The following is a 27401-nucleotide window of genomic DNA, read 5'->3' as shown; positions in this document are numbered from 1 at the left end:
GTCCCATTGTTTGTCTCATCACTCAAGATCTCCAGACTATTATTGTTTTTTGAGTTCCTCTGTCTGTCTTTAGTCATTCTTTTTCCTCTGCTGTCAGCTGTCAGCTGAGGCAGGTTTCAATTTGATATAATGAAAGCCTTCCTAACACTCAGAACTGTTCCAAAGTGGAGTAGACTGTCTTTGGAAGTACTGAGTCCTTTGTTAGTAGAGGTCTTCAAAGGGAAGCTTCCTAATTGATTTTGCATATGTGTTGTTAAAGTTGAAATGATGGGAGCCTTGAGGACAAGAGACCAGTCTCCCCAAGAATTTGTAGAGTCTAAACATATCATGAAGAAGGAAAAGAAAGCTACTCATAGTCTTCTGTGAATTCTTGATTTCAGAGGGCTCAGAGAAAGGATAGGTAGGATCTCCTGGTATACAATTCTACAAGAAATTTAGTAATTCCTCAAGAATTAGATTCTGAAGATGAAAACAAATAATTCCAATTTAAAAGGAAAAAAAGCAATTGTCTAAGTAAGGAATCTGGAGTCTATGAACTTGGTTTTAAAATTTTTTCATAATTATTTAAATATTATTGTTTTCTTGTGTAATCCTGTGTGTATTTTGTTTATGTGGGGGGGGGGTTGTGTGTGTGTGTGTGTGTGTGTGTGTGTGTGTGTGTGTGTGTGTGTTTTAAGGGCAATGAGGGTTAAGTGACTTGCCCAGGGTCACACAGCTAGTAAGTGTCAAGTGTCTGAGGCTGGATTTGAACTCAGGTCCTCCTGAATCCAGGGCCGGTGCACCACCTAGCTGCCCCCTGTTTATGTGTTTTAAACCATTATTCTGAGAAGGGATCTATAGGATTTCACAAGAATGCCAAAGTCATTCATAACACACACACAAAAAGAGACCTAACAGACCTAGACCTGGGCTAAAAAAAAAAAAAAGATTCCTGAATGCCACATATCGGCTTAGTTTTAAAATGTTATTTATATTAATAATATATAATATTAATAATGGTATATAATGTAATTAATAATAGTATAATATTAATATATTATATATAATTTCTTCTTATTATATATAATTTTCTTCTTATATATTATATATATAATTTCTTCTTATTATTTCTTCTTATATTTTTCTTTTGTTAAATATTTCCCAATTATATTTTAACCTGGTTTAAACAACATTCAGGAATGTTGCAAACCATAAGAGGCCTATGGCCACATGTTTGACAACTCTGGTCTAAAATGACTGATATAGCTGGACAATTCAGATTTTAAAAGGACACATACAGATGACAGAAGCAAAAGCAGGTAATGGTGCATGAACACAAAAGAGTGGCGTGACTTTATAAAATGAGTGTCAGGAATGCTGAACCCCAGAATGATGGAGGCCTAGGATGCATGTAGAAGACAGTAAAAGGGGTATCTTTAGCTATGTTGAGAGCAGGAGAAGGATCAAAAATGGATAGGATAAGACTGTCGGTTGAGGACAATGTCAATAATATGATGACAAATTTAAATCAGTTTTGTCCTCCAAGGTACCTCAGGATGAAAAAAAGCAAATGTCTTCAAGTTTTCGAAAGGAAGGAAGGAAGGAAAGAAGACTATGGAGCAAACTATAGGCTCAGTAAATCAGCAAACTACATAGACTAATGAGCTTGGTCTTGATTACTGACATAATTTTTGAACATATTATTAAAGCCATGGTTTGTTAGTGTTTAGAAAAGTCAGTTGTGAAAACAAAGAGCTGACATTGCTTCACATGCAGTAAGTCATGCTAATATAAATTTAATTCTTTTTTTTTTACACAATAACTAAACTGGTAAATCAGAGGAGAGCTGTAGACATAACATGCCTGGATTTCAGCAAAGAATTGGACTATTCATGTGAACAAAATGGAGAGATATAGGAAGGAAACGAGGATTTATTAAATGCCTACCACATACCAGGCACTGAGCTAAGCACTTTACAAACACAACAATCCTGAGATATAGATGAAGTTATTATGCCCATTTTGCAGCTGAGGAAAGTGAAGCAGACAGAGCTTAAGCGACTTACCCAGGGATCACACAGCCAGTAAGTATCAGAGAAGATTTGAGCTCAGGTCTTCCTGAGTCCAGGCTCAGCACTCTATCCGCTGTACCACCAACCTGCAAATATTTGTACAATTAGGTTGATTTGAAACAGACTGGATGACTGGATCCAAGAAGTAGTCATTAACAAGTTGATATCATATGAAGGGGGTAGAAGCATCTTTTCTTGTCCAAAGCAAGCACATCTCTGCAGAAAAAAGAATGGGATAATGGAGATGGGAAGGCAGGATGTATTCTTCTTCTAGTGGTAGGGAACTGAAAACTAAGGGATTGACCATCATTTTGAAACAACTGAACAAATTGTGGTCCATAAATGTCATGGGATATTGTTGTGCTGTAAGAATTGACAAAAAGGGATGACTTCAGATAACCCTGGGAAGACTTGTGCAAACTTATATGGAGTGAAGTGAGTAGAACCAGCAAAATGACTTATACAACATGATGGTATCATTAGATAAAATTATTTGTGACAGCAACATTGTAATAACAAATAACTTTGTGAGATTTAAGAATAACCAACCACGTTCCAGTGGAATTACAGGCTACTCACCTCCTGACAGAGAGGTGATAGATACATGATACAAAATGAGACATACATTTTTGGACATGGCTCATGTGGGAATTTGCCTTGCCTGACTAAGCATATTTGTTACAAGGGTTTTGTTTTTCCTTTTGTTTTAACCAATGGAGAGGGGCGGAATGAGCGGGAGTGGGAGAAAGAGAAAAAAAATAACTTGTTATTTTAAAAAAATTAAATTTGGAAGAAAAAAATGACAAGCTGAATGTTCTGGCTTGGACTGGGCTCAGGCAAATCTTATTTTATTTGTTTAGCCTTTGGATTTTGTGCTTTAATATTATTTTATGCAACCAGGTTTTCTTTGGATTGTTTCCCTCATCCTTCACTGACATGAAAAAGATGTCAGACCTGCTGTGCTTTGTACTGTGGGTGCATCAGGCCTTATGTTTTACATATGGGAAGTTTCAGTGAGGTCCTGAGGGAAGAACCTATCTCCCTTCTCCTTCAGGCCACTGAAAGTCATCATAGGGATTCCTCTTTGGTCCATCCAGGTGGACAAATACACCGAGATTGAAAACCGATGTCTGGATCACTTAGCCTTGTTGCCATCATTGTTTTTTTCTTGCTAACACTCGCCTGAGTCAGGAAAACAGCCTGTACCAACGACCAGGGAGGAAGAGGGAGAGAGAGAGGGAGAGGGAGAGGGAGGGAGCTCCAAGCCTTGGTAGGGAATCACCCAACTCTGCTGGTTCTTCTGTCATCACAACCATCTGTCTTTCTGTTGACACTGCCAGCAGAAACCAAGAAAGCCTCCTTTCAAAAGTACCTGAAAATGCAGCAGTCCTTGCTATTTTGGAAACAGTCATTAGCCTAATGGGGGCAGAACAGAGGGCTAGAGCAAAAGCTATCTGTGGCTGTGGCTCTTTGCAATCAGGAGGCTGTTGGTGGGCTCACTTCCTGTGAGGCAATTCTTCTCATGGTCATGATGAGAATAGAATGATGTCCATCTTGGTTGCACCACCAGTGAACTCACACTCCTTTCACAAGTGCATCCCTTGTTACATGGGTAAAGAGAGAATCCCTAAATGTCTGGCCTGGAAGGGATTTCACAGAGGAGGTTAAGTGACTTGCTTAAGGTCACATGGGAATAAGTAACATATGTGGGTTTTGAATTCAGATATTCTGACTCTAGATTCATTGCTCCTTCCACCACCCCAAAACTGTCTCACCAAACTCATGTTTGGTGGCTCATCCTGCTCTCTCTCCACCAAGACCTCAAACTAATTCTACTAGGATGTTAATGGGTATTTTCCCAGATACAAGAGTTTTATTTTTAATAGTAGCCTTCTGGAGGTACTACCTTATTTCAAAGGAGTGACTAAAAGTGAAATCAAAGGGATTTCAAGAACCAAGTCAATTTGTAGGGGATGAGGCAGGCAGACCCTTCCTTATATTGTCCCCATACATCTTTCCACTATGATGTTTTGTAGGGTCAATATACTCACTGGGGGATGATTGTTTTACACTGAACAGGTCAAGTTTGCAATGCTCAGATTGAGAAAAACTAATGTGGAATAAATCATAAATTGTTAATATTGGGTATGATCCCTAATCCCAGAAAAAATCAGAGAGGTGTGAGTGTCTAATTGACTGGTCCATGGGAAAGAACAGAGGACTTTAAGACAGGAGAGAAATGGGTTCAAATACCAGCTCTTACATTTACCAACTGTAACCTTAAGCATAGCTAAAAGAAGGTTTATAGTCATGATCATAAAGAAGGTAGATAAAATCACTCAACCATCCTGACTGGGTCCACTACAAACTTACGTTACATAATGGCAACTGGGCCCTTATTGCTGTAAGGCAATCCTACTACATCTCCATAATTAACGCACTATCTCAGTCACCACAGCAACTCATCTAAATCTTTCATCCCTCCTCAGACATCCTATGGCTTCCACTACCCACACCTTTTCAGTTGAGAAACATATTTTAATGAAAAAATGAAGCTATTTGCTGACAACTCCCTCTTCTCCCCTCCTATCTCACATCATCTAGATTTCTTCTGCTGCTATTTCCTTTTTCACCTTGTGCCACATGATGAGGTAGCCCCTTCTCCTTGCCAACACCAACCCCTCTATATACACAAATGATCCCATTCCATTCTGTCTCCTTTAGCAGGTTGCCTATTTCATAATCCTAATCCTCTCATTTATCTTAAATCTCTCCTTATCTGCTGACTGTTTCCCTACTGCTCTAAACATGCCAGTCCTCTATCCTCAAAAAACCATCATTTTATCCATCTATCCCTGCTAACTCTCATCCCATATCTCTCCTGCCTTTTGTGGCTAAACACCTTTGGGAAGGCAGCATATGCTAGATGCCTCCACTTTCTCTCCTCTCATTCTCTTCTGAACTCTCTACAATCTGGCTTCTGACCGTATCATTCAACCAAAACTGAAGTCTACAAGGTTACCAAAGATCTCTTAAGTGCTAAATCCAAAGACCTTTTTTCAAATATCATCCTTCTTAACCTCTCTGCAGCTTTTGACACTGTTGATCACCCCTTGTCCTTAATGTTTTCTTTTCTCTCGGTTTTCAAGACACTACTCTCTCCTGGTCTTCCTCCTACTTATCTGGTCACTCTTCAGTCTCTTTTTCTGGATCTTCATCCAGGTCATACATCATAATGGTGGGTGTCCTACAGGGCTCTGTTCTGGGCCTTCTTTTCTTCATCCTCTATGCTATATCACTTGGTGACTTCATCATTTCCCATGGATTCAATAATCATCTCCACACTGATTCTGAAATCTTACTTATCTAGCCCTAACCTTTATGCTGACTTGCATCTCCAGTTGCCTGTTAGGCATTTCAAACTGGTCGTCCTGTAGACATCTTCAACTCAACATGTTTAAAACTGAACTCATCTTTCCCCCACCAAACAATCTCCCCCTCTTCCAAACTTCTTTATGTCAAGGGTGCTATCATTCTCCCGGTATCCTAAGCTTCAACCCTAGGTATCTCCTTCAACTCCTCCATACCTCTCACCCCCAACATCCAATTTGTTGTCAAGGTCTGTCCATTTCACCTTTGTAACACCTCTTTCTCTCCTCTGACACCTCCACCACCCTAGTGCATGCCCTTACTTCTTATAATAGCCTACTGGGGAAGCTAGGTGGCACAGTGGATAGAGTACTGGCACTGAAGTTGGGAGGACCTTAATTCAAATCTGACCTCAGACAATAGCTGTGTGACCCTGGGCAAGTCACTTAACCACAATTACCTTAAAAAAAAACATCTGGGGAGGACAGCTAGGTGGTGCAGTGGATAGAGCACTGGCCTTGGATTCAGGAGGACCTGAGTTCAAATCCGGCCTCAGACACTTGACACTTACTAGCTGTGTGACCCTGGGCAAGTCACTTAACCCTCATTGCCCCGCAAAAACAAAAACAAAAAACATCTGGGCCATCTCCAGTCATCCTGATAATATATCTTGCCATTAGACTAAGATGGATCTGGAGGAGAGGGTAAGCCTGGTGACTTTGCACAGCCCTTCCTCACTAAAATACAATTCGTTGCAAGGCATGGCATCTGTCATGGTTCTCTTCAAGAACAAAGGACAAACAACAACAACAATAACCTACTGGTAGGTCTTCCTGTCACAAGTCCCTCCCCACTCCGGTCTATCTTCCACTAAGTGGCCAATATAATTTTCCTAAAGTACAGATCCAGTCACCCCCTACTCAATAAACTCTAGTAGTTCTCTATCATCTCCAGGATCAAATATAAAATCCTCTGGCATTCAAAGTCCTTCATAACCTAGCCCTCCCTTCTAGTTTTCTTACACACACCCACACTTTCAGTGGGTGTCTCCCATACCTAGAACATTCTCCCTCCTCATCTGTACCTCCTGGCTACCTGGGCTTCTTTTAAGTGCAAGCTAAAATCCCACCTTCTCCAGGAAACCTCTCTCAATCCCTCTTCATTCTGGTGCCTTCCCTCTGTTGATTATTTCCTATTTATTCTGTATGTATCTTGTTTCTATGTTCTTATGCTTACATGTTATTTTCCTCATTAGACTGTGAGTTCCTGAAGGGCAGGGACTATCTTTTGCCTTCCTTTGTATCCTTAGTACATAGCACAGTATCTGGAACATAGGAGGCACTTAATAAATGTTTGTTGACTGATTCATACACATGCACGCGCGCGCGCACGCGCGCGCATACACACACACACACACACACACACACACACACTAAACTTATACAGGGGAGAAAGATAGGGAGAAGAGGGTGGTGAAACGAATTTCAGAGTTAGAATAGTTTTCAGTGGTCATTTAGTCCAACCCATACTTGAGAAAGCATTCTTTTCTACTATATACATGACAAGTGTACATCCATCCACTGCTTGAAGCCTCTAATGAGAGACAACCTACTCCCTCCTGAGGTTGTCCATTCTATTGTGGGCTATGGTTCTAATTATTAGGAATTTTTCCTTATATTAAAGCTATAATTGCCTCTTTGCATCTTCCAGACCCCAGGGCATTCTTCTTCTTTCCTCAATGAGTTCAGTGCTTAACTCACAGTCTTCTTCTACATCTCAACTCCTGTCCTTATACTAGGGGATTTCAACATATGCATTGATATTCCCTCAAACCCTCTAACTTTCTAGTTCCTCAGTCTACCTAATTCTTATGCCCTACTCCTTCATGACACCTCAGCAACACAAAGTGGTTATAGCCTGGATCTTGCCATCACCTTTAAGTCTTCTTTATAGGGCAGTTAGGTGGCACAGTGGATAGAGCACCAGCCCTGGATTCAGGAGGACCTGACTTCAAATCTGGCCTCAGACACTTGATACTTACTAGTTGTGTGACCCTGGGCAAGTCACTTAACCCCAATTGCCTCACCAATAAAAAAAAAAAGTCTTCTACTTTCATGTCCATGAACTCTGAAAATACTCAATCTGATCATAATATTTTATCATTCCATCTTTCCCTCTGCTTTACAGTGCCTAACCCTGTACTTTATTCTTTCAATGATCTCCAGTTTTTCCACTTCTACACTAGCTTCTCTTTCTTTTCCTATCCCTACCCATTGGTTAACCAATTCACCTCTACACCATCCTCTATACTCAAGTTTTTTGACACCTTATCCTGTCTCTAATCATATCTTGCCAAGCCCCAACATTGGATAGCACCCTCTGGTGCCTTTGCTTCTCCATACCTACTACTGAATGCATCTGGAGAAAATTACAAAACTGTTCTGATTGGATCCACTATAAATTTGTGTTACATAATCTCATAATCTTCATTAAGGCAATCCTTTTATACCTACCCAACTGAATCACTATTCAAACCACAACGATTCCAAACTTTTTTAAAATTTCACCTCAAGGCTCCAATGGTATCTTCTCCCCTTACTCTCTTAGCTAAAAATTTAGACTCATACTTCATCAAAAAAAAAAATTGAGACCACTCTTGGAGAGCTCCTCCTATCCTCCTGATTTCCTATCACTCAGATGCCTTCTGCCACTATCTCCTCCTTCACCTCTGTCTCACATGACAAGATAGCCCTTTTCTTTTCCAAAACAAAACTCTCTACATGCATGTGATATAATTCCATCCCATTTTCTTCAGCAGATGAACTCTCTATCATGGGTAGTCTCCAGGAGTATGTCCTGGGCCCTATTCTTCTCTCTCTCTCTCTACTATCTTGCTTGTTGATCTAACCAGATCTCATAGGTTTGATTATTTTCTCAATGCAGATGAAACTTGACCTGAATGTGGCCTGTCCAGAACTATCAGTTCCTAATAATTCCTGGTTACTAATCCTCTCAATGCAGCCTGAGATTATATTATTTCTTGGTTGTAATTTCATAAGATTCATTTTTTAAACAAAAACTTATTTTTTATTGAGGTGCTATACTAAATACTATGGAAAATATAAAAATGAGTCACACATACAAATAACCATAATACAACATATAGTGTAAAAAGGAATGAGAGGCACAGAGTGCTACTCAGAGGAACTCAGAGGAAGGGGAGGTTATTTCTGATAGCAAGGGAGGGTACTGGCACAAGGAGAGCTCACAGAGGAGGTAGCTTTGAAGCCCGGCCTTGAAAGACAAGTAAGACTAGCATGGGATTTGGAGGGAGAGGAGAATGATGTTGAGATTTACAGGTTCATAGGATCTAGAGTGATAAAGAACCTAGATATCATCTATCCAGGAGTTCCCAACCTTTTCTTTTTTTTAAAGAGTCCCCAGATCTCTTAGCTTCCAGTAAAACTCCATATGACCACTGTGATGTTTAAAATCTTAATTGTGGTCACCAAAAATTAAAAGGCTTCAGTACCAGTCTTTGGGCATTAAACATTTATTAGAGCATACAGATATTAAAGCATAGAGATATTTACAAAGAGTTCAGAAGGTTATGAAAAAGAAGTCCTACCTAGCCTAGAGTTCCAGCTTGGTTGGGTTCTTCCTGAAGTCCTCCTCCACAAGCCTGCTTTAATCAGGAACTCCTCAATGAGCCTGTCTTAATCAGGAACTCTTCCTCAAGCTGTTTGTGGAAGCTTTTTTATAGATCTGGAACAGAGGCGGTCCTTACACACTGCTTCAAGGTGATTGGTTGGCGTCAGATGACGCCAGATCTATAAAAAAGCTTCCACAAACAGCTTGAGGAAGAGTTCCTGATTAAGACAGGCTCGTTGAGGAGTTCCTGATTAAAGCAGGCTTGTGGAGGAGGACTTCAGGAAGAACCCAACCAAGCTGGAACTCTAGGCTAGGTAGGACTTCTTTTTCATAACCTTCTGAACTCTTTGTAAATATCTCTATGCTTTAATATCTGTATGCTCTAATGAATCTTTAATGCCCAAAGACTGGTACTGAAGCCTTTTAATTTTTGGTGACCACAATTAAGATTTTAAACATAACAGTTTTGGCAACCACGAAGGGATAGCCAGGTGTGATTACAATCCAATTAACTTGAAGTAGGCTTAATCAGCAGTCAATTACTCTCACTTGATTCAATCAGTCTTGATTAATCTCCAGGTGGGTCTTTGAGTATCTGCTAAATCCCATTATTTCATCACATTCCCCCCTTTGTTTCTTCTAGGAACAGGTGTTCCTTGATGAAACAGTAAAAAATAATTAAGTCTTTGGAAGTCTTTTCTCAGTTATCTTGTCTTCTTGGAGTGGTAAGATGTCATCAGGAGGAAGCTGGATTCTTCTTCTTGAACTGTTTGAATTGCTGCATTTTTTTACTAAACCTTAGCATAGCATTGTCACTGATCAAATTTAATACATTCCATCACACCATTATTCGACATATAAGGAAATCAGTTCTAGAATTTATCATGCATAGGCAATTATATAATAATATGAGATTAAATTGTTTCAGTAGAACACTATAGTTACTTAACAAATATTCTCTGCTCCCCTTGACAAGCTTTATGTAACTCCTCAGAGTACAAGCTACCCAGGTTTGGAATCCCTGATGTAGTCTAACCCCTTTTATTTTCCAGATAAAGGACCCCAGAGAGGTTGAATTTCAAAAGTACTAAGTAGCAAATCTGGGATTTAAAGACAAGTTCTCTGAACCCAAATCCAGTGATCTTTCCACTAAAGTACACTGCCTCAGAGACAGTTTTTTATGATAGGTATAAAGGGATAAGAATTGGCAATATATACTTGACTTTCAAGGATAACTCCTCTTTCATCAGTATTACCCAATTCAAGATTGAAGCTAGGGTAAGGTTGGTCAAGGCAGGCAGGATGATAGGTACAGAATGAGGAGAGGAAAAACAGATGTTTATTTTTTTAAATAGAGATCTTAGAGCTCTGTGGTCTTGTAGAGAAAACCTTGAGACACCATTAGAAAGAATATGGTTCCTATTAGCCAATATTATCCTAAGAAAGCTTGATTAGTGAAGGGTACTGTAGAGCACAAGGGTCAGACATACCTGTAATCATTGCTACTAGTCTCTGAGGCTAGTGGACCTCTTGAGTTCAGAAGTTCTGAGCTACAGTAGGGTTAAAGCCAATTGGGTACCATCGCAAAGAATGGTGGGTCATCAGGTTGTAAAAGGAAACCTGATGGGGCAAATCAGCTGAGATCATAAAAAAAGGAGCAGGTTAAAGTTTCAGTGATTATCAGTATTGGGATCAGGTCCTAAAGTACCCAATATACTTCTCAGTGAGATGAAGGAAAGAAAGAAGGAAGAGAGGGAAGAAATGGAGAAAGAAGAAAAAGAGAAGAGGAGGAAGAGGAAGAAGACAAGGAGAAAGAGAAGGAAGAGAAAGAGGTGGAGGAAAAGAAGCAAGAAGAAGAAATTGGATTTGTTTTGTTTTGTGTGGTAGGAGAAGAAAGAAATAATCATGAAGTATGGTCATAAGGAAAGAGAACTTTATGTTTTAATTTGTTCCATCTATTCCAGAAGAAGGACAGGAGACAAAACCTAAAAAGGGGAGCCAGAGAATCCATCAACCACTAAGTCACTTAATACTGCTTTGAAATAAGACATAGAGTCTTAACAATAAGATACATCATGTTGTAAGAATAAGTCATATGAACAGAATGCTAGAGCCAGCTCACACCTGCTTAGGAGAGCTGATTGCTAAATTTTCAGTGTGAACATTTACAACATGGACATCTGTAAACAAGACAAATTAAGGCTTTATTTTGTTAATTGTATAGACTTCAGAAAGTGATAGACAAAATGTTAATAATGCAGATTAAGTTTTAAAGTGTGTCTTGTGTACATTTTTGGAAGAGAGGTTAAATATTTTTGGAGAGTTAAACATTTACAACACTTACAAGCATACTCCTTCATATAAGGGTGGACTTCTAGCATTCTGGTGTAGTGGAAAAGAATTTTGAAGCAGAAGACCTGGGTTTGAATCCTAACTCCATTTCTTACTATGTGTGTGACTCTTGGCAAGTCACTTAAAATCTTTCTGAGCCTTAGGTTCCTCATCTGAAAAAAAAAATGGGAATAATAATATGGGCACTATCTACTTTACTTGGTTGCTCCAAGAAAAGTTTAAAGTGCTACAAAAATATGAGTTATTATATTTGAGTTGACCTAATAATTTTTTTACATTCATAATTTCCTTGACATAAACAAGTAGGAAGAAAGAACCATGATGATTCCAATGGTAGATATTTTCTTTCTGGAAGAAAATAAAATGATAAAAGTTTAAGGGTGGGAAGGGGAATCTATTGAGTCAATCACCACACCCCCACTGAATCCTGAGGCTTTTATCAGGTGACAAAAGCTCTTACTGAATAGATTAATCAAGGTGTGAGCTAGGTGTGAATAAGGTCTACATACCTCCATTGCATCAATCAATCAAAGTAATTTCAACTAGGCATGACAGGAAGTCTGTTCAGATTGGTTGAGAGATTAGTCATGGCCTGTCAGGCTTGATTAAAGCCATCAAGCTAATTTGGAATAGGGGACTGAAGCATGTCAGGCTGGAAGAAAAAGAATAGTTTCAGCCAAGCTCCTGTTAGGGGAAACAATTAAAGGGAAAGGACAATATCTTGCTGCCCCTCCTTCCAACCTTGACCAGAGAAGGAAGAGAAGGATCTTGAAAACTTTGAAGGACAAAGGATTTTGGATTTCTTTCTTTCTTTTTTTTTTTTGCAGGGCAATGGGGGTTAAGTGACTTGCCCAGGGTCACACAGCTAGTCAGTGTCAAGTGTCTGAGGCCGGATTTGAACTCAGGTACTCCTGAATCCAGGGCCGGTGCTTTATCCACTGTGCCACCTAGCTGTCCTGGGATTTGGGATTTCTTATCTGTATTCTAGTCTCAGTGATTGATGTCCCTGGAACAGTTGAAATACAGGAGTCAAGGACAAACTAGACAAGTTGAGTAAAAGAAGCTTTAAGATTTTACGATAAGCCCAGAAGTTACACCATAACCAAGGGGTACTTCATGGGTACCCTACTAAGAAGAGAAAAGAACATGTAGCAAATCAAGAACTGTGAATTACCCATTTGCAGGGGTATGCTGGTAAATCTTTCTTTCTTTCTTTCTTTCTTTCCTTCTTTCTTTCTTTCTTTCTTTCTTTCTTTCTTTCTTTCTTTCTTTCTTTCTTTCTTTCTTTCTTTCTTTCTTTCTTTTTTCAGGGCAATGAGGGTTAAGTGACTTGCCCAGGGTCACACAGCTAATAAGTGTCAAGTGTCTGAGGTCATATTTGAACTCAGGTCCTCCTGAATCCAGAGCCAGTGCTTTATCCATTATGCCACCTAGCTGCCCTACTGGTAAATGTTTAATAGAGGGGGGTCTCTAAATTTAAAAAAAAAACAAACAAACCATCATACACATGACCTACTTTTAAGTTTAATTTACATTATTAACATTTTCCATCACCTTCTTACATCTGGATATTAAAAAACAATAAACTCCATCCTGATTAATAGCTTTTACTGATTTCTAAGGTGTAAATGCCAACACTGAAAATTTAACAATTGGCTCTTTTGAGCCCTAACACACCAGTGCATTTGCCCCATGAATTCTCTAAACTTGATTCTATGTTCCCCTGGATTATGTATGTGTTGGTGGGAGAGTGGTATACATGTTTGAGGGAATGTTTTATTCCAACTGTTCTTAGTTTATCACCTAAGTAAAATACCCTTTTTTTTTTTTGGTAAGGCAATTGGGATTAAGTGACTTGCCTAGGGTCACGCAGCTAGTAATTGTTAAGTGTCTGAGGCCGAATTTGAACTCAGGTCCTCCTGAATCCAGGGCCGGTGCTGTATTCACTACACCACCTAGCTGCCCCCAAAATATCCTTTTCTAAAAGCTAATTGGGTCTGGCTGGCTAATTTAGGTCAATAGGGAGAAGCACACTGCTAGAAGCTCATCACATTAGAAAAATACCTCCTTAAATCCATTATGATTTGAAGCCTGATGGGAGATGTGGTGAGGCTCACTTTGAGAACTCAACGGCCAACGATTTCCAGTGGAAAAGATAGGCATTTGAGATATCTAATGGGCAGCTATGTGGTGCAATGGATAGATGGTTGGGTCTGGAGTCAAGGAGACCCAAGTTGAAATCCATCCTCATATACTTACTAGATGTATAACCCAGGGCAAATCACTTAATCCTGTTTGCTTCAGTATCCTCATCTGTTAAATGAATTGGAGAAGGAAATGGCAAGCCACTCTAGTATCTTTGCCAAGAAAACCCCAAATGGGGTCAGGAAGAGCTGGATGAGATAGAAATGACTGAACACTAAAACAGTTAAGTAGATGTTCTAGATTCATGGTGGTAATTCCAAGGGCTAGAGAGGTGATCAGTCTTTCCTGTCTGTTCCCTCATGTTTAGAATCAAATGCTCTCTAAATTATTTATGTGGTAAAATTTTTTAAAAAGTTATCCCCGTGCTATTAGAAGTTGAGAACAAAACCCAACACACAATTCATACATTTCTGATAGGATTTATCTAAGCATATGAACTATGACAAGAAATTAATTATTTTGGGCCACATCTTAGTAAATGAAAGAAGTCCTCAATCTATCTGGGCCAATTGGTGCTTCTGGATGGAGGAACACACCCCTCTGAGCCAATAACATTTTTTTTGCTCCAACAGTCTTCTCAAAGTTGATACAATCACAAATATCTGAATGAAGGTAGAATGACAAATCTTTGACAGCATTGTCATTTGAGAGTGGATTGCTCTAGTTTATATGGTGGGAAAAGTTCCCTCCAAGTGTCATTCCTTACCAATAAGGTTCCCTTGCTCTTAGGTATTCTTAAAGTTTTGAGAGCAATGACATCCAGGTGGCAAATGCTTGCACTTTAAGGATGGTATTTTCTTTGTCCTAATTGGCCAGGGCACTTATGGATAGTCTTTTTGCACACCTGTTGGGTGTTTCAGAGCATATGGCCTAAGCTCACATTCAAGACCCTTAGAGGTCTTAGATGTTGATGCTTCTGGTCTGGAGGGGAAACCTAAGATAGACTGGTTTTCATACAATCCATAACATTGGGAGATAACAGTTATTTCAGGATATGGAGCTTCCTCAATTTGCATACTAATAAATATCCTAGGGATAACCTTGATAAAGGTTACTGTTATCTTTGAATGGAGGCCCAGAACCTTTTTGCAAGTTAGAAGAAAAAATCTTGTTGCATTTTGACTAGCAAATTTATTAGTCTACAAGAGGAAATGCTTCAAAGAAAATAACAGTTGTTAGCTAAAAGCAGCTGGTGATGAAGTGTGGACTCAGGAAGACCTAAATTCAAATTTTGCCTCTGACACTTAACCGGCTGTATAATGTTGTACAAGCCAATTAATCTTGGTCTGCCTTGGTTTCTTCAACTGTAGAATGAGGATAATAGTAGCACCTACCTCAGAAGGTTGTTATGAGGATCTAATAAGATACTTGTAAAAACAAAGGGGCAGCTGGGTGGTGCAGTGGATAGAGCACTGGCCCTGGATTCAGGAGGACCTGAGTTCAAATGCAGCCTCAGATACTTAACACTTACTAGCTGTGTGACCCTTGGCAAGTCACTTAACCCCCAACTGCCTCACAAAACAAACAAACAAAACAACAAAAAACAAAACAAAAACCAACAGTAACAAAAACAGCACAGTACTTGGCACATAGTAGCTGCTTATTCCCTTACCCATTTGTGTAGAGCTTTGGGGTTTGCAAAGTGCTTTACAAATATGACATCATTTTATCTACACAACATCTCTGGGAGATAGGTACTACTATTATCTCCATTTTACAGTTGAGGAAACAGAGGCAGAAAGGTTGTTACTTGCCCAAGGTCAAAGCCAGTAAATGTCCTAGACTGAATCTGAACTCAGAACTTTAACCTCCAAGTCCAGCTCTCTATCTACTATTTCTTTTTTGGTTATACATGTGGAATCGTGTATAATATTTCTATATCAGTCATTTTGTACAAGAAGACTCAAATTAAAAAAAGAAGGAGGAAAGAAAGTGAAAAATAGCATGCTTCAGTCTGTATTCAGATAATGTCAGTTTTTTTCTCTGGAGGCAGATAACATGCTTCGTTATGAATCCTTTGGGGTTGTCTTTCTATCAGCTACTTTTAACAAGCAGACATAAGAATATTACAATATGACAAACTTAATACAAAAGTTTCTTTAATTTGGGAAAGGACTTTCCCCCAAAATAGAGTTCATACTTGCCCTTTCAACACACATCAAGTTGTAATAACAATAATAAAAATAAAAATACTTGCATGATGCTTTACTTAGCTGACCTTTAACAGGGAAATCATCAAACATTAGAAGCACCTCATACCATGAAGTAGATCACCCAATGATGAAGGAAAGTCAACCAGAGCCATGGTTTCATAGTGGGTTGGCTGAACAGACCCAGTGAATTGTCATTCATGGCTTGCTATCAGCTCATAAGTAGATTTCTAGTAGGGCTCATGTGCTGATTAGCATTTTTGTCAGTGACAGAGATGACATAAGCATCAATGATATGCTTCTCAAATTTTCAGATGACAAATAGAGAGGATTAACCAATATGGTTGCTGACAGAATCAGGCTGTGATATTTGTAGGAATCTAATAAGATGAAATTTAATTAGGATAAATGTTTTATACTTGAGTCAGAAAAATTAACTTTACAAAAGTAAGATGATATATTTGTCTTAGTTATCAATTCATATAAAAAATAACTGGGCAGGGCACCTAGTTGGTGCAGTGGATAGAACAGTGGCCCTGGAGTCAGGAGGACCTGAGTTCAAATCCGGCCTCAGACACTTGACACTTAGTAGCTGTGTGACCCTGGGCAAGTCACTTAACTCCAATTGCCTCACCCAAAAACCAAAAAAAAAAAAAAAAAAAAAGAACTGGAGGTTTTAGGAGACAAAGGGCTCCTGATTTTTTTTTTCAACAGTGTGATATAGCTGTAAAAAGAGCCTATGCCGGGGCAGCTAGGTGGTGCAGTGAATAAGTGATGAGAGTCATCTAAAAGTGGAATGGAATGTTTCAGAAAGGAGTGGGTTTTCTCTTATTGAAGGACTTCCAACAAAAGATAGTTGATCACTTTTCGGATATGTTGTGGAGTAGATTCTTACTCAGGAAAGGGTTGGGCTAAGTTCAAACTGAGGTTCCTTCCTAATTCTTGAAATTCTGTGATTATGAAAGTAATACTGGGCAGAGATGCCATGAGCCAAGACTGAAACAACCACAACCACAGCCACAGCATCTGCTAGGGATAAATATCAATCCTTTTCTATTATTTACAGTTACACTCATCTGTTTTGTAATTACAGGGGCACTAATACTTTGGAAATAAATGTAGTCCATGTAAACAAACTGATCACAGATTTTCCCAAATGTTTGGTTTGCAGCTTCTTTCTATTTCTAAGAGTTTTATATCCTCATGCAATTTAGTGCTTTAAGGGACCCCTTAGAAATCATTTAGTCCAAGTTGTTCATTTATAGAGCAGAAAAAACTTTCTAAAGTGGCATTTGAGAAGCACCTTGAAGGATGAACTTAGTCACATTCTTCTTTGTATTTCAGTTCTTTGCTGTATATTACTTTTCTCCTCTACTGGACTGTTTGTAACCTCAAGGGCAACAGCTGATACTAATTCATCTTTGTATCCACCAGAGTGGATATGAAAGTGACACTGGGCCTTGAACATCATAGGTCTTTTGATGATTTTTAAATTTAAAAAACGTGAATGTATCACCAGAGGCTTTGCAGAAGGAGGGGAACTGGGTTTAAGTTTCTTCTTAGAGACACTAGAATGGTAGCTTCAAAGGGGCATCTCGAGGTGATGAAAACAGTACTGTATCAGCAAGCAGAAGATATGGTTAGAAGCCTGACTCTGTCCCTTACTGTGTGACCCTGGATCACACCTCACTTTCTCTGGGCTTCAGTTTCTTCTCATCCATAAAATGAGGGACTTGAACTAGAGCAGAAGTTCTTAACAGGGTGTGTGTGTGTGTGTGTGTGTGTGTGTGTGTGTGTGCGCGCATGTGATGGACTCTTTCAACAGTTTGTTGAAGCCAATGGATCCCTTCTCAGAATGATGTTTTAAAATCTATAAGATACAATATATAAGATTACATAGAAACCTGGGGCGGCTAGGTGGCGCAGTAGATAAAGCACCGGCCCTGGATTCAGGAGTACCTGAGTTCAAATCCGGCCTCAGACACTTGACACTGACTAGCTGTGTGACCCTGGGCAAGTCACTTAACCCCCATTGCCCCGCAAAAAAACCAAAAAACCAAACCAAAACAAAAAAGATTACATAGAAACCAATCATATTGAAATATAGTTAACTATATACATGTCTATAAATGTGTATGTATGTACATATATACATGCATGTCTATATGTATCTGTGTTCATGGACCCTAGGTTAAGAAACCCTGAGTTGATCTCTAATTTTACTTGTAGTTTGACATCCTACAAATTAAAGCCTTTTTTTTTTTTCAAATCAATTGGATTTGAAACTTTATTCAGAAACTAAGGAACTTTTTTCTTTGTGGAGCTAGGGAAAGGGCAATATATCTATTTGCACTCTCCTAAGAAGACAAACCTATTTTTCAGAGTGACACGGGGAATCTGGAAAGGATAGATTTTAAATGTCTTGCCCATTTATTCCCACAAATGACACCCATTCTCTTCTTTGGGAAGTGGGAAGAAAAGGAAGCCATTCTCTGAAGACACTTTGTATTTTTTAAGGAAGGGGAGGTGGCATTGGGAAATGAATCAAGGGATCTAGGTGGTATAGAGAATAGAGTGTTATAATGAATTGCAGGCATCTTCCAACTTCCCTACAAGTCACCAGGCATTTATTCATAAAAGAACATATTTGTATAATACCTTACTATCCACAACAGGCCTGGGAACTAGATCGTGAAAGTACTATTAGATCCAATTTACAGGAAAGCAAAGGAAGGTTCACAAAGATGAACCAATTAATCCATGGTGACACTTGCAAATATCTGACAGAATCCATTCATTCGTTCATTCATTCACTCACTCACTCAATTCATTCCTTCAAGCACACACTTATTTATGAAGGCAAAAAGGCCATTTATCGAGCACCTACTAAGTGCTAGGTCCTTGGGGATAGAATGAAAAAGAGAAAGTCGCCTGACTTCTTGTACACAACGGTCTACCCCCATTCCACCTCCGGAATCTAGTAATACTAGCTAAGATATATAGCGTTTTAAGTTTTGAGGAGCACTTTAAATAGCTTATCTTATTTGATCTTCCCAACAAGCCTGTAAGGTAGGAAATAGGTAGAATGATCTCCGTTTTACAAATGAAGAAATAAGGCACAGATTGGTCACCTAGCAAACGTCTTGGGCTAGGATTTAAACCTAGAACTTCCTGACTCAAGTCCAGCGCTCTTTTGTAAGGCCCCGTGCTGGGCACTGGGGTTACAAACCTTGAACCTGAGGAGGATGGTGTACGTTCTGGAGAGCTCCCGCTGGGTGTTCCTGGCTTTCTACACTCAAGGCACCCGCCCCTCGCCCAGCTCCCGAGGCCAGGCGGCTTAGGACTTCCTGCCTGCTGCAGAGGCTCGGTGCAGAGGCTGGGGACGGGGGCGGGGCAGGGGCGGGGCAGGCGCGTACCAAGTGAGCCGGCGCTACAGGAACCACCGCCCCCAGTCGCCCCCCACTCCTCTCCCCTGCCTCTTGCTTCCTCTCTCCTTCCTCCTCCCTCCTCCCTCCTCCGCAGCCCTCAGGTGAGGAGTCGGAGGTAAGGAGGCTAAAGAAGGGAGTGGGAGGATCGTAAGGCGCGCGCTGGGGGGAGGTGTCCAGCCGTAGTGCCTCCTCCATCCCGGCCCCGCCCTCGTAATAGAATCTGGTCTGGGAAGGGTGGGGGCATGAATGACGGGCCAGTCCTAAGGCCTTTGGCTGGAGGGGCGGGTCACTGACTGGTGTTCGCTGCCTGTCCCTTCCTCCCTCCTAGTCCTGTTTCCCCTCCCTCCCGAGTCAGCGCCAAACTTCAGCGCAACGTGTTCCATCTCCTTCCTTCTCCCGTCCCTTTTGGTAGCTGCTTCTCTCCCCGATCCCCGCCCCCTCGGCCATCCCTCTAGCCCGCCCTCTCCGCCCCCCAGCCACCGCCTCCTCCTTCCCTCCCCCTTCCCCATGCGCCTCCACCTCGTTTCCTCTTTTCTCTCCGCCGGTTTCCTTTTGTTTTCCTCGGTGGCGATGAGCGCAGAGTTGGAGCGGTGGCTTGAGCGGGAGGGGGACCAGCGCTGCTAGCCTGCTAGCTGGGCGCTCAGCGGACGCCGCCTCCACGTCGCCCCTCGCAGCCCCAGGAGGAGAGTCCCGGTGCCGCGGTCAGTAAACCGGAGCCGGAGGCGGAGCAGGAGCGGGAGCCACAACTTGGGGGACCTGCTGCCTTTTGGTCAGGACCCGGTAAGGAGCTGGAAGCAAGAGGCGTGTGTGTGTGTGTGTGTGTGTGTGTGTGTGTGTGTGTGTGTGTGTGTGTGTTTTGGCTGCGCTGTTTCTGAATGTCGGCCACCCCCCTCTGTCCCTTCTTGTGGTTTCACTGGCCATGGGGCATCTTCGAAGCTAGAGGGACCCAGACCAAAATCAGCGTGTCTAAGGATCTGTCACCCCACAGCGCGCATTTCCCTGCCTGGGAACCTCGCTAATTCACTTAGCATGAAATATTGGGGATTAGTTATCTGCGTCTGTGCTTCATCCCCGTACTAGGCTGTGAGCTTCCTAAGGGCAGGGAGCATATTTTTATCTGTATACAGCTGGATTTGAATCTCGTTTCTGTCATTAACTAGCCACGTGACCTTGGGCTAGTGGTTTATCCTCTCTGGCCCTCAGTTTACCCATCTGGAAAGTGAGCATCTGTAACTGGACAATCTGTAAGGTCCCTTCCAAACTGTAACGTCCTATGATCTGAATTGGCTATCTTTCTCTGCGCCCAGTTACCGGGCTCTGCGCCCAACAGGCACTTGGTAGATGCTGGTCGAATTGAATTTTTTGAACGCCCCTCTCCCAGTGACTCCTCTAGCTTGACCTCACCCTACTGTCTTGTGCACAGTGTAGGACCTGAGACCCCTGGCCCCCCGAGAATGAATTTTCCGGGCTGGATCATCTCACCGTCTGCCTGAGGGGTGAGTCCAGGTAATCTGAGGTTGCAGCGCAGTTTGGTTGCTGACTTTGTGTGTGCAGGTCCCCTCCCCTAACCTCCCAGCCTTGAGGGAATTTCTTTGGTAGTGCTGGTGAAAGGAAGCGTGATCTTCGGATGTTGCTCCCGATTCCTTGATGGGGAGGTGGTTCCCTGAGGTCTTGCCCCGCGGTTTCCAGCGAGATGTGAACGCGGCAGGTGGAGAACTATGATTCAGAATTTCAGGCTAAGGGGAGGGGGCGCTTGACTGCAGTTTATGGGGTCGGGAGCTAGTACTGCCACCTTGCAGTCTTGTCCTTGCCTGCTGGAGCTCAGCCTCGATCCCTTGATCTCTCTGCAGCTGGGGTTGGGGGCGGGGAGGGGGGCTTTTATCTCAACTCTTTCTCCTTCCCTAGTCTCCCGCACCCCCTCCATGCTCCCATTTAGATAGTGTTGGGTAGATCTCAAATCTAAACTTCACTGACCTGTGTTTATTATTTTCATTTTTCTAAAGCCTATTTATTTTGCTTTATGGTTTGGGGATTTTCATTTTATTTTGTGTTTATTTGGTAGCTTCAGCCTCTTTAATTTAATGGGAGGACCCAGGATGTGGGAAACTTTAAGCCTTGGTTAATCTTTTACCTCCTGGTACACTTTTAGCTCAGGCTTAAAACGGAGAAACTGTCCTCTTGGATTCCCAGATCTTACCAGTGGAGGGTTGACTCTTCCTGGAGATATACATCCTCGTGGTAGGTAGCCCCCGCTACTGAGGGTCTAGTGTGTTTTTCTTGGGGGTAAATTTGAGAAGAGGCTCCCCTCCTGTCTCGAAGGCAAACTGCAGTAATTCAAAAAGCCTTCTAGCTCAACAAATGCGAATGCTCTCAGGCTTGTGAAATGTTTGAGACTTGCAGTGAATGACTGCAAGTGGTACTGCGATTGCGCAACCCTGGTTACTGGACTCAATCAGCCCTGCCTGAGCCCCTCTCAATTCAGCTTGGCCCCAGTTCTTAGTCACAGTTGAATGCCCTTCCCATTTCCTCCCATCCAGTATCAGAATCCCTTGCCCTGCATAGGACTGTTGAGCAGAAAATTTCATCTTACTTTCTGTGCTTAGAGACTTTATTTTCCTCTTCTAGTCCACTCTCCATCCCTGAAGCAGGTCAACCTCTCAACTGATCAGAAAAGGGGGCAGTGGTAGTGGTTCCGTGACACCACCTCACCGCCCATATCTTCATATTTCTTTATGTATTTGTTTTAAGTCTTCAGTTTTGAAACCTCCCACTCATAAAATTACACTCTGCTGAGTGTGTGTGCCTCAAACCATTACCACGATTAGCTCCCCCCCTCACACACACACACACACACACACACACACACACACACACACACACACAGGCTTTTGCCAATTCTGCTTCACTGTTTCCTACTGTCATTGGAAAGTAAAGCTATGGTAACGATCTGCTTCAGCTTTGAGGTGTGCCTCTCCCTCGGGAATTGCTCCTACCACCTGATGCTACCAGGGGACCTCCAGTGGCTTTCAGGGATGAGCTGTTAACCCCATTTCCACTCGCCCCCTCCCTCCCTTCAACCCAGCAATTTCAAGACTAACAGCAAAACATTGAAAACACCCAAACAAATCGTACTGGATCCAGAGAACAACAGACTCCATCTATATTTGAAACAGCTTCAAAAATGATCTGTTTGTCATCCACGTCATGACTACAAGTTGGAAACTAACAGCTTGGTTTTGCTGGAGTATCGGATTTGATTCCCAGAGTCATAAGTATCCCCATAGTAAATGGTTTCAGGGAAGCTGGAATGCTTTGTGGCTTTTGAGACTGAAAACAAAACTCTCTTCTGTTAGCTTTGTGTAATTTAACTTTCTTTGGAGTGGACTGAAAAGCTTAGATTGTAGGTGATATGTGAATCCAGTCCTTGAGTTTTCTCCTGAATTTGGTGGCAGTGACACATCTAGAATGCAACCTATTTCTGATTCCTAAAATGATTTTGCATCCTTCTAGAGAAAATTGGTCTTGCATCTGAGTCTACTTTTCAAACCCATAATCAGATAATCAGATTCAATAATAATAAATTTTTAAAATTAGCTTGTCTTTCACAGCACTGAAGACAGACCAAGGGCTTTTTTCTTGTCGAAACCAGGCTTTTGTTTCAGGCAAATCAGTATTTTGATCCCAGATCCATTTCTATTCAACTGTAGGCTCTCTTGGAAAAGAACACGTAATTATAGAGAGGGTTGGTGGTTTCAGTAGATAATGGACCAGATTGAAAATCCAGGGAGCTGTGTTCTATTCTTGGCTTTGCCACTGACTTGTGGTGTGACTTTATGCCCCTTTTCATCACTGTCCTCTGTCTGAATCAATTTTTTTCTGTCTTTATGAAACAGGAAATCAACTTTGTTGTGAGAACATTTTGAGATTATACTGACAGTTGGTCGGCTCTATGTAGGGAAAAGAACAAGCTAAGTCCCTGTAAAACATTTATCAGACCTCTCTATATCAAGGTTGACCAGGCCCCCCACTCATTCCCAGCAAGATCTTCGGTGATACGATTTTAGTAAGATACCACATGGACAGTCCTCTGAATATACTGTCACTTTGGTGGAGTTCGATGCTCAAGCAGAAATATAAGAATCTGAAATACAAAGGTTTATAGTTTCTGTTTGTGCTGGCTGATATGAATATACTTGTTGATCTAGATTTTTTTCTCTCGTTTATGCAAACTGCATCATGAGATGTTTTCTTGTCACCGGAGATATTTAATCAGAGGTTTGGTGAAGGTGTATGTGTTTAGGGCTTGGGGAGTTTGGAGATTCACACCTGTGGGCAAGAGATGACCTCTAAACTTAACTAAGGAGTCTACTTGTAGAGTACAGTGGAAATAGCAATTAGCAATCTTGGGTTCTAGTGACTTTGACTTTCTCACTGGTGCTTGTGACCTTAAATAAGTCACTTCCTTTCACTAGACCTCTATTTCCTCATGTGTAAAATGACTGGTTCGGAATAGATGATGCTTGTGATTCTAGGTCCAAGACCCACTTTCCCTTTCTTCCTCTTATTTCCTTTCCTAGAAGAGGCAGCTCTGTTTCCTCACAGTATGTCTTTCAGCAAGCCAGGTTATGAATGATTTAAGAAGCTGGGGAGACATCATTGTGGTGAGATACTGAGCTTAGGTATGAACCAATGATGAAGAAGAATCCTTGTAGAAAGATCCAGGCTCCAACAGGTAAGATATACTTTAAGCCACTCAAGTTACCTTTAGAGTGGTATGTTATTTGTATTAGAGCTGATCACTCTGAGATATACCTGAATTGTGTGTGTTTGATTGTGGAAAAAGCTTTAATTTCATGAACTGCAAGTATAGACTTGGTGAGGATTATACATTTTTAAAGTGATTTGTGAGTACTGCTTGCATTTGTGGCCTGGAAGTTATAATGTAATGAATATGGGCATGTTGTATTTTTAGGGACAAAACTCTCCCATGTCATTCATTACATTTGCCACATGTTCACATGTATGTATTTATAGCTTTGTGGATCTTTCACAATTCAATTAAAACATTTCTTAAACCTCTACTTGTGTATAGATGAAGATAGGCAGCATGGTATAGTGGAAAGGGAAGACCTGGATTCAAATCATGGCCCTGCCAGTTGCTACCTATGTTACTTTGGGCAAGTCATTCTGACCTGTTTGGTCCTTAGTTACTTTGTGTACATCTCAGAACACTATGAAAGAAACAAAACACCAACTTAAACAGTGACAATCAATGTACCAAGGACTGGAATATGTATTTCATTCAGGCAGAGAGATTAAAAAATTGACTGGCTTATACTTTGGTCCTTATGGTTGTGAGTGTGTGTGTGTGTGTGTGTGTGTGTATGTAATGATTGGAATGATGCCACCTGCTGGAGACTTACTGTAGGAAAGCTCCAACATGAGGAGAGGGCCTCTAAGGGCAGGACCATGAGGCTTTCTTTGTCTCAGGAAGTGACATTGGCTTGTGGGAGGAGGAAGGGGGAGGCTGGCGCGCTGGCTCACTTTTTTTTTTCCTGAGGACTCTGGTGGAGAAGGGAGCGAGAAATGCGCTCTCCCTTTAATAGATAGATGAATCTAGGCTTTTCTCTCTCTCTTTACTAAATTCTTATTCTCCTTAATAAATGCTTAAAAGTCTAACTTGTGCTAAAGCTTATAATTTATTGGCAACCACTCATTAGATATTTTAGACAGTATAGCTAGAATTTTAGCTCTCACATTATATATATGTATGTATGTAGTGTTTGTGTGTATATATGCATCTTTGTATCTATATGTGTATGAATATACATATATTTGAAATGTTTATTAATATATCCAAAATTTTAAATAATTTTGACCCCCAGCATCATATCATTAATTCCATTTTAAGTTTATAATCAACTAATGACCCCAGATATTTGGCATAGTAGATAGAATACCTGGCCTAGACTCAGGAAGATGAGTTCAAATCTGGCCTCAGACTTTTACTAGCTGAGTGACCCTGGTCAAGTCACTTCACCCTGTTTTCCTCAGTTTCCTCATCTGTAAAATGGGCTGGACAAGAAAATGGCAAATCATTTCAGTCTCATTGACAAGAAAACTGCAAATGGAGTCATGAAAGTCAGCCATGGCTGAACAACAACAAACTGAACACATGACCCCAATTTCTTTTACAAAAATGATTTTGGTTTTTTTTCTCAATTACATGTAAAAAGCAATTTTAAACACTCATTTAAAATTTTTTTGAGTTCCAACTTCTATCCCTCCCTCCTTGTCCCCCTGCCTTGAGAAGGCAAACAATTTGTTATAGATTTTATATGTGCAGTCATGTAAAACATTTCCACATTAGCGTGTTGCCAAAAAAAAAAAAAGATACAAAAAACCCCCAAGAAAAGAATTTTAAAATAGTATGCTTTGATCTGCATTCATACTCTGTCAGTTCATTTTCTGGAGGTGGATAGCATTTTTCAACATGAGTCCTTGGGAATTGTCTTGGATCATTGTATTGCTGAGATGTCATTGACATTGGATATTGCTGTTACTATGTACAGTATTCTCCTGGTTCTGCTCACTTTACCTTGCATCAGTTCATATACGTTTTCCCAGCTTCTTCTGAAACTATTCTGCTCATTATTTCTTATAGCACAGTAGTATTCCATCACAATCATACACCATAACTTGTTCAGCCATTCCCTAATTGATGGGCATCCCCTCAATTTCCAATTCTTTGCTACCATTTTTGTGCATATAGGTCCTTTTCCTTTTTCTTTGATCTCTTTGGGATATAGACCTAATAGTGGTATTGCTAGATCAAAGGGTGTACACAGTTTTATAGCCCTTTGGGCGTAATTCCAAATTGCTCTCCAGAATGGTTGATCAGTTTACTACTGTCAGTAGTGCATTAGTGTTCCAGTTTTTCCCATCCCTTCCTACATTTGTCATTTTCCTTTTCTGTCATATTATCCAATCTGATAGGTGTGAGGTGGTACCTCAGTTGTTTTTATTTGCATTTCCCTAATCATTAGTGATTTAGAGCATTTTTTCATATGACTGGATAGTTTTGTATGAAAACTACTTTTTCATATCCTTTGACCATTTATCAATTGGGGAATGATTCATATTCTTATAATTTAACTCAGTTCTCTATATATTTGAGAAATAAAGTCTTTATCAGAGCTTGCTATTAAATATTTTCCCCAGTTTCCTGCTTTCCTTCTAATCCTGGCTTTATTGGTTTTGTTTCTGCAAAACCTTTTTTTAATTTAATGTAATCAAAATTATCCATTCTACATCCCATAATGCTATCTCTCTTTTGTTTGATGTTTAGGCAGTTAAGCAATGAAGTGGATGGAATTATGAATTTAGGGTCAGGAACACCTGAGTTCAAATGTGACCTCGGACACTTACTGGCTAAGTAATTCTGGGCAAGTCACTTAATTTCTGTTTGCTCTAGTCTCCTCATTTGTAAAATGGGGATAATAATAGCACCTATCTCCCAGGATTGTTAGGCTAAAATGAAATAGTATTTGTAAAATGCTTTCCAGATCTTAAAGCTACATGTAAATGCTATGTGAATGTAAATCAACATCAATCATATTATTATTATTATTTTTTTTTTTATGGGATTTTTGTGGGGATAAAATAGATACAATTTGTAAAATGCTTTGCAAACAAACCTTAAAGTGCTATATAAATGTTAGCGATGATGAGGATGACGATGATGTTTGGCTAGAAAAGATCACCAGAGTGATAGAAGTATGGAAGATAGAAGTACCTTCCATAAGTTGTACAGCTGCCTCAGAATATAGAGGTCATAACATTCTTCTCCAGAATGCAGTTAGTTGAAACTACCCAGTTCACGTAATATGCTTTCAAGGATTTATGACATTACTTGCATGATAAAGTCTCCTTCAACCTGTGTTTGATAGTCATTAAAAAATATTCCACCTGTCAAAAATGTATCACTGGCTTGAAGCTATACTAAGCCTGATATTTGAAGGTAGTTAGAGAATTTTCTGAAGTTGATGTGAAAGGAATGAATTCTGTCTGTAAAGGTAGGAGAGCAAGTAGTGGTGGAAAAGTACCTAGTCTCATCAAACTGGCTCCATGTACATAATATGATAAATACCTAAATTCAGAGAGAATAAGAAGGGAATAGAATGTAAGATCCTTGG

At 40.6% G+C, this 27401-nt stretch overlaps 2 protein-coding genes across 3 annotated transcripts in view; one reads left to right on the top strand and one right to left on the bottom strand.

The window, feature by feature from the left end:
- Positions 1–2085: 2085 nt before the first annotated feature.
- Positions 2086–19653, bottom strand: LOC122739174 (methyl-CpG-binding domain protein 2-like). Its single transcript, XM_043981013.1, has 3 exons — positions 19581–19653; positions 19008–19302; positions 2086–2137 (listed from the first exon to the last, which is right to left on the bottom strand). Exons 1-3 carry the CDS (start codon positions 19651–19653, stop codon positions 2110–2112), a joined length of 396 nt encoding a protein of 131 aa, XP_043836948.1. The 3' UTR covers positions 2086–2109.
- HPCAL1 (hippocalcin like 1) overlaps positions 19201–27401 on the top strand; it is a 189312-nt gene continuing 181111 nt past the window's right edge. The window contains exons 1-2 of one of the 2 annotated variants that reach the window (XM_043985412.1): positions 19201–19321; positions 19787–19986. The gene's annotated coding sequence lies outside the window, so the exon portion shown is untranslated. Of the gene's footprint in view, positions 19322–19469; positions 19987–27401 lie in introns of those variants that run through there. The other variant, XM_043985410.1, reaches the window with a different exon arrangement.

The sequence above is a fragment of the Dromiciops gliroides genome, chromosome 2, assembly GCF_019393635.1.
Source record: "Dromiciops gliroides isolate mDroGli1 chromosome 2, mDroGli1.pri, whole genome shotgun sequence".
Taxonomy (NCBI): Eukaryota; Metazoa; Chordata; class Mammalia; order Microbiotheria; family Microbiotheriidae; genus Dromiciops; species Dromiciops gliroides.
The sequence above is the reverse complement of the archived record's forward strand: the minus strand, read 5'-3'. Positions and strand labels throughout refer to the sequence as shown.

What these genes read in the sequence shown, in the direction of transcription:
- LOC122739174 (XM_043981013.1), bottom strand. Translation starts at nt 19,653, where the DNA reads ATGGCCGAGGGGGCGGGGATCGGGGAGAGAAGCAGCTACCAAAAGGGA. An exon ending in GAAGGAAGGAGATGGAACAC is followed by an intron (nt 19,303 to 19,580) that starts GTTGCGCTGAAG and finishes TCCTCACCTGAG; the next exon opens with GGCTGCGGAGGAGGGAGGAG. An exon ending in CCATCCTCCTCAGGTTCAAG is followed by an intron (nt 2,138 to 19,007) that starts GTTTGTAACCCC and finishes AAATATTTGCAG; the next exon opens with GTTGGTGGTACAGCGGATAG.